Raw genomic sequence first — 8,035 nt, 5'->3', positions numbered from 1 at the left:
TTTTTCACCTCCGTTTCACTTTATGAAAATGGTCTTTCCAAACCTGGAATAGTAATTTTTCAATTCTTCTTCTCTCTCAAACAGCAAAGGGAGGTAATGTGGCAGTTATGCGCAGTCAAAATAACAGAAGCTATACAGTATGTAGTGGAATTTGCCAAACGCATTGATGGCTTCATGGAACTGTGTCAAAACGATCAAATTGTGCTTTTAAAAGCAGGTATGTGGGTCAGTTTTAAGGTCTGCTTCTATGAGTTTTGACTGAGGAAGGTGTTACCTGTATAGTGATGGTATATCCATGTATTGTATGTATACTTGTATGTTGCATAACGATCATTTAAAATAGTACGGGGGGGAAAAACCCTTACAAGTTGCCTGTGTCTCTACATCTGAAGTAATGTACCTCCTTAGTTACTCTGGATAGAATGAATTCAAGTCTACATATGACATTTTCATCACAAACAAAGGAAGCGATAAGTGGGCAAAAATGGAAAAATTGGGTTCAGATTTTTTCTTTTGGCTTACGAATAGTGATGTATTTTAAGGTAAAAATCTGGATTGTTTTATGCAAGATGTTGTAGAAGTAATGCAGTTTACAAATCCTGGACAAAGGTGTCAAAGCTTTATGAACTTAAATCTAAATGAGCTGCTTTGATTTTAGAGACTTCTTTAATAAAAAAAATTATTAGAGTTTATTACCATTAAGTTGCTGTAGCAAAAACTTCTGAAGGGTAGTTTATGGGAATTCCTTTAATTCTACTGGCAAATCAAACTATGCTCTGTTCCACCACAGAAACCTACTACCCTACTCAATGGATACTGCATGCAGAGCATAAAAACATTTAAATCCTCGCGCTTTGCAACTGAAGTCTCAAATAGTCAAACATCCATTGTTTCTGTTTTAGGGTCTTTAGAGGTTGTGTTCATCAGAATGTGCCGTGCCTTTGACTCCCAGAACAACACAGTCTACTTTGATGGCAAGTATGCTAGCCCAGAGGTTTTCAAGTCCTTAGGTAAGGAAATGTCAAGTGTTGTATCTTAAAAAAAACCACCTCACAACAAAACAATAGCATAAAAATTATAAAATGGAAAAGGGGACAGCTGCTTTGAAAAAAAATCAAGCTATAGTATTGAAATAAAGGAGTACCAAAGCTCACACTGCTTATTTTGTAAGCAGTCATGCTGGTTCTTTTTGAGGCCAAGCTGATTTCAGGAGTTAAAACAGCTTAAGTCCATGCAGTAAAGGACTGTTGGTGTTGAAATTCAACACTTAGATCAGGGTAGAGCAGTTTAGACATGCCTGTTAAGAAAAGAAGCCTAGATTTCATATCTAGTGTAGCATTTTATATATCCTGCTGGAAAAGGCAGCAGATTTTAAGCTAATTTTGCATATACTGGTGTTACTGCTTTGAAGATGTTAACAGCGTTTTCAATATGCAAAGTCCAGTTGTTTGCAGCTAAAATACTGTAAATCAGTTTTTCAATTAAACCACAATTTAGTATTTTGAATTTTTTTCTGTATATTTTTCCTAATTTAAAAATGCTGCATTTCACTGGACATAGGTTTGGGATGTAAACCATTTTGGAGGGCAGCAAAAATATATCAGTGGCGAATGCTGTACAATACCTTTCTAAAACACCTCAAGGTGCGAGGTCTGAGTGCAAACAGCTCTGAAAGTGCAGTATCAGATGTGGGTCCAATGAAACATAACTTTCATCTGCTACCAACTACATCCAGAAATTTGGGCTGGGTTGAGGCTGAAATATGCAGAGGAGAGAGAGCCTTCTTCCATGAGGTTGCGATCCCCTTCAGAGCAGGGCTTCACCTCCGCGAACTGCGTAACAGCATGTGTAACAGCAGCAGTAACCTGACTGACACCCGCATGAGCAAGGGAATGGATAAAATGAGACAGAGTTCCTTTTCTGCATGAAAAGCTTTCAGACCTTGGCTTCTCCCTTTGCTCCTGCATGTACCTTGTGTGCCTCTGTCCCCTCCCTCTTCTGCGTGCTCAACGCTCTTCAAATCAGCACTTTTTAAGTACGCATTTCAAACCTCCAGTCCTCAGTGACATGAGAAAGTTCCACTTCGAACAGAAATAAAGCTAAACCAATTTTGAGCTAGAAAGTGGCTGGGTCTCATCCAGGTTTACCCCAAAAGAACCAAATGTGGAAAAGACACAGTGTGTAAAACCTTCAAAATGCGGGCTGCCGGGATGTGGGAGCTGGGAACTCGTGGGAATGGGGTAATAAGCTCAAGTATGAGTGAGATCTCACTGCCATCACTCCACGGTCCTTAAGGAGATCATACACCTGTGAAGTATTTTACATCAATTTTTCACTTCCATCAGAATAAATCAACAACTCTGTAGCTCTGAAGTAGTTTCAAACAATGTGGCATGAGCTGTACCTTCTTTTTGGCAGGTTGTGAAGACTTCATTAGTTTTGTGTTTGAATTTGGGAAAAGTTTGTGTTCTATGCACCTGACAGAAGATGAGATAGCTTTGTTTTCTGCATTTGTTTTAATGTCAGCAGGTAAGAGATAAAGGTTTGCTCTAGGTTTATTTGGTAGAGGTTGTTTTTATTTTGAAGTCTTTTTGATGATAATGTTAAAAGACTAACAGACAGTGTGAAATGTCATCATCCTTTTGAGTGTCTCCTTGACCAAAATTTTCATTTTCATAAACACATTAAAACTACAAATTTAGGAATAAGTTTGTTAAGGCGAAAATCCTAATCTTTGTTTTACAAATTTTCCCTTCATTGAGGACTCAGCTTCCTTGCAAAAGCTTAAATGCGTCTGAGTGAGACCACTGGGTCAGTCTAAGTGAGACAGGCAAAAGGTAGCCATTGAATTTATATATTCAGCTTTCAGTGTCTGTGAGCTTGCAGTGGTAGCAGAATGCTCTCCACCTCAGGTCTGTTAAGCAGGTTGTCATTTTAGTGTGGTACAAAGGTATTGAGGTAGCTTAGGTGTCTGTCCCTGTCATGAGCCTAGGTACATGGAGAATTATGGTGCCAGATGTAAAAGTGACCCCAAGAGTCAGCCTGGGTCTACCATACCCATGAATAAAAATAACTTTACAATCTCAAGTAGATACACACAGTACTCCGGGTTCTGGGAAGGCTTATTAGGTCGAGAGAAAAAAGAGACCGGTGCAGAAAGTCAGTTAATGACTGGGATAACACCCAAGAAAATAAACACTCTGTTTTTAGACTGCACCACAGCGGACTCGGAAGTGGTGGAGGAAGAGTCTGTTAGCAACCGTGGGTTTATTGAGGCTGTCGTAAATACGTTCCCATGCTGTTTGCCAGATGGGAATTCTGTTAGCCCTGTGCCCTCCTGTATGTGAGCCACAGAATCCCCCAGTTTTGCCACACAGAGGATATAGCAGCTAATACTACTTTTCTGCTAGGAAGTTTGGGAGCTTTTTGTTTTAACAGCTGAATATTTGCTTCTGTTTTTTCTGTATGTCACTGTAGGTCTTAGCAAGAAGATAAACTCCAACTACTTGTTCATTATGTGATCTGTTTATTTCCCACTAAAAAGTTGCTAGCTTCATTTTGTAAATACCCTGTATTTTACAGACCTTGTTAGCAAATGATTAATAAATCTTACTCAGACACACTGCATTATTCTAATTAAGGGCTTATAAATGTATTTTTTAAATGCACGTAATATCCTCCAAAATTTACTAATATTTAAACTCATTTTCTATACAAGAGTATGTAAGAGGTGGGAGGAAGCTTGCACACAAGAAAGATGAACCTGTAACAGACTTGGTGCATCCTGGTGCACTGTGAGTGGTGTGTGCAGTACCAGAGGTGTTAACTCCATTTATATTTAGATCGCTCATGGCTTCAGGAGAAAGTGAAAATTGAAAAACTCCAACAGAAGATCCAGCTGGCACTGCAGCACGTCCTCCAGAAGAACCACCGAGAAGACGGAATTCTAACAAAGGTAAGAATCACGCTGTGCCTTGTCCCATGACTGTGAAAGTAGCCCTGCTTCTGAATGGTATCCTGCTTATGGTGTAAAAGCTTTTACGTAGTTAATTTGTTATTTATAAACCCAGAATTCTTTGTTCAAAATCAAGGTGCTTAGCTGAAACTATTCATTTAAAACTAGGAGAGGTGAAATGATGATGTACTAGGGAACAGGGTTGATAATGGTCTGAAAAAATAAGTATTTTAATGGTGGAACTTTGTGAAAAGTGATGGTTTTTATCTGGTTTCTCCTAAACAACATTTCTGCCCCACACAATACTATCGCAGTTGTACAACGTGCATGCCTTAATGCTCGTGAAATCTCTGCTTGCATGACAATTAAGTTGTTAAGACCGGCAATATCCAAACTGATCTTGTTCTTCAGTCTTCCATGAGAAGTTCCCCACGCAGCCCTTTTCTCAGCAGTTCTTCCAAATATTGGCACCTAGGGAAAAGAGATACAACATACTGTTATACTGATCTAAAGTATCTCAAGTTTTCAAGAAAGGAATAGCAGTGTGGTGTTAAAAATATAAATCTGAAGAACTAGGAAAGGACAGGCACTTCATGGCAGAGGTGGTTCCTTTTAGAACTCTACACAGCTGCAAAGCTCATGCTTGCTTTCCCATCGCAACAGAAGCAGGATGGTCCAGCCCAGGCTCTGCAGACTGTCCTCATTTCAAATCCTAGCTCATGTGATTCTTTTCCCAGCCTATACTTTGGATACCTTTGTTGGGAGAAAGTTTCTTCCATGTGCTTTGATACAAATAATTTACTCAGTAAGTTCAAGGAGTACCCTAGTGGTATTTTTGAAGTACACATTTTTTTGGTCTGCTCCTTTTCACCTCATTTGGCATAAATTAGAAAAGCCCAATCTATTGCATTGCCAGTTCCCTCCACAATATTCACAGTGTGTTTGAAGGGAGTCAGGACTGTCTTCTTCCAAGAGAATGACTCAAGTGGTATGAATGAAGGTCCAGCCATGCAATACTTCTGTATCAATCCAGTGCTTGGGAGGAAGTGAGGAAACTTCATGACACACATATTGTTTCACAGATAGCATGAATCCATTACTTAAACAGATTTCTAGTGGCTTTTTTTCTTTAAGCTAACATAACAAACACTCATGACTAGGTATCTGAATTGTCATTGTTAAGGTAAACAACTGAGGTGAACTCACAGTGTTTCAGAGAGCTTTGATCCTAAGAGGGAGGCCTGATTCCATGTGTATGACCGTGTGACTTCTGTTCGTTTTTTACAGTTAATATGCAAAGTGTCTACTTTAAGAGCACTGTGTGGACGACATACAGAAAAGCTTATGGCATTTAAAGCAATATACCCAGACATTGTACGACTTCATTTTCCTCCACTTTACAAGGAGTTGTTCACTTCAGAATTTGAGCCAGCGATGCAAATTGATGGGTAAACGTATCACCTAAGCACTTCTAGAATGTCTGATGTACAAACATTTAAACAAAAGAAAGGAAAAGAAAAAAAAAGAAAAAAAAAGAAAGAAAACCAAGACACTTTATATGGCCCTGCACAGACCTAGGGAGCCAACACACTGCACATCTCTTGGCGGTCGGGGTCAGGCGAAGGATGGGAAACAATGAAACAAAGTTGAACTTGTTTTTCTCATGCATATGATTTCCATTATGCCTACAAATATGGACCCTTTTTCTGTCTCAATTTCTCAATCCTTGACCTCTGTTTACACAGACTGAGGGTACTAATGTCAGAAGGTTGTTTTCTCTTGTAGTTCACTGCCCAGACTTTTGACAGAACAATCAATTTGTTGATCAGAACAGAGAGTCCACCTAGTAATCAGCGACTGGTGTGCATTGCAGAGATTTCAGCATCAGTTTGCACAACTTGCTCATTGTTTCATGAAGGACGAATTTTTTCACCTACCACTGTTTGCCAGTAGACAGAACGGCATGAAAAGGGTCCATAGCAATAGCAACAATAGCATTATAATATATTACAGGGTAAATGGGCATGAAGACTATATATAGCAAAAGAGATATTGTTTATATATTGTTTTAATTAATATAAAATGTAGTTACTGGTATAGCTTTTCTTGTTGAATTGATAAGGCACTTTCATTTTGCACCTTTTTCTTTAAATTAAATGCTAGCGTGTTCATTGTTGTGTTGCATGTGCACCAGAAATTCAAGTTTAACTGAAAAAGGTTTGGCAGGTACTGGTACATTGGGAGGTATTTATGCTGCTGTTTTCCATGTTACTTTTAAAGAGAGGCTGGTCATATCCTGAAATGGTTACACACATTTTTTTAAAAGAGTTGAAAATCATGACAATTCTCTAAATTAAAATCGGCTTGTTAGCTGTCAGTCTCAAAGGTACTTCTATTTCCAAATCTTTCAAACCTGGATGTTTATAATTATGTGCCTGAATTCAGATTTAGGTGCACAAGTCAAAAGCTTCATTTTCAAAGGTGTCGAGTGTCCATGGTCGAAGTTAATAGGCAATTACAGACAATTTACAAATGAGTAACACAGCATCCTTGAAAATCAGGCTAATAAGGAAAGTGTAATTCTGCCCACTGTAAATCCAGGTTTGAAGGTTGGACTCAAGTCTGTATCTACAGTAAAAGTATGTGTGTATGACACGTATGTGGAAAAGTAATGTTTACACATAATATTACATACTTTTGTACTCCATATCGTAAACAATGCCTTCAAACCCCAAACTCTAACCTATAAAAATCCATAGGAGGTTTGTCTTTGACTTCAGTGAGATGAGACTCTAAGCCACGTTCTTCCAAGCATGCAGCAGTTCAACTTCAGGTAGCTGAACAGAGAAGTCCATTGCTTTCCACAGTTAAAAAGATGCACTTTAGAGTTTATCAGATGAGTACAGACTAACAAAGTAAAGGCACACTGTTGTTAGAAAGCATTTTGTACTCTGTATAATGCCTGGAAATCATTAATACCATAAATCTGTGTTCTGAAATTGACTCCCATATTGCACAACCAACCAAAAAGACGCATCTAGCAGTCTTTATTATTATTAACTACCATTCCCTTTAGGAAGAATGCTGTCTCTAAGCAAACCTGGCAAGTAAACCCTAGTTCTGAAGGAAGCAGATTCACAATAAATGACATCACAAAATAAACTGCGGCTGTTGGAGCCAGAGCTACATAATTGGTTTGGAAGAGATGAGGATATATAACTGGATGCCTTGGAGGTCTAAACAAATGAAGTTTATGGTGAAGTACATAAGAAAGAGACAAGATCTTAAAAGATGATAAAGAATGAGAAAGAATGTTCTCCACTGCTTTAATTTCCAAGGATAAACAATCTTTTACATATACTCATTGAGAAGTATCACAAGTGAATAGAAGCACACTGAAGCCTAACAGTTTTTACAAGAAGAATTAGGTCAGTGGGATATTACAAGCAAAATAGAGGTTTATTCTATGATTTGAATATGTTTCCTTTAGGGGCAAATTGAGACATTTAGCTATGACACCTACGAAAAATTTTGTAGTCTGCCATATCAGGGAAGTTTGCAGCTATCGCTCATCTGTATGGTTTGAACGGAGGGGGACATGAGCATCATATGTTTCCCCTTCAAAGCAGTGCACCCCCAGAGTATGGGAGGGGAACACCTGCACCCCGTGAGCCTCTGGGATGGAGGCACGAGAGGGCTTCTGTAAAAAGTCCACAGAGCCATCCTTTTACTGCTCCATTCTGCCTGCTTCTGAAGAGGTGGCTCACAGCGCAGCACGTGCTCTCTCCAGTCTCACTGAAGCCCTTTTCCTGGAATCATTGTTTACGTTATTGGAGTACCTGCCACGATATGGTACTTTCATTCTAATGTGTGTTCCTATTTTTAAAGCAATCCTTTTAACTAACAAATGTTTTCTGAATGTGACCAGCCTTAGGTGCTAGTCCTGTAAAGATCAACTAAACTTAATTTCAGTGTCAACTAATGAATAATGAGGTAAGACCTTTTAAAGTGAGATGCAGCTCCTACTTCTATCAACAACAAAGACTACTAAGAAAAATATTTTGGGAATACTTTGCAATC

At 38.7% G+C, this 8,035-nt stretch overlaps 1 protein-coding gene across 1 annotated transcript; it reads left to right on the top strand.

The window, feature by feature from the left end:
- Positions 1-78: 78 nt before the first annotated feature.
- On the top strand, positions 79-6,866 carry LOC104541241 (nuclear receptor ROR-alpha). The gene is made up of 5 exons (XM_010185248.1): positions 79-217; positions 903-1,010; positions 2,419-2,529; positions 3,843-3,955; positions 5,243-6,866. Exons 1-5 carry the CDS (start codon positions 97-99, stop codon positions 5,405-5,407), a joined length of 618 nt encoding a protein of 205 aa, XP_010183550.1. The 5' UTR covers positions 79-96; the 3' UTR covers positions 5,408-6,866.
- Positions 6,867-8,035: the final 1,169 nt, after the last annotated feature.

This window comes from Mesitornis unicolor, unplaced genomic scaffold (assembly GCF_000695765.1).
Source record: "Mesitornis unicolor isolate BGI_N332 unplaced genomic scaffold, ASM69576v1 scaffold11310, whole genome shotgun sequence".
NCBI classification, from domain to species: Eukaryota; Metazoa; Chordata; class Aves; order Mesitornithiformes; family Mesitornithidae; genus Mesitornis; species Mesitornis unicolor.
Note: the sequence above shows the minus strand (reverse complement) of the source record. Positions and strands in the feature narration are given on the sequence as shown.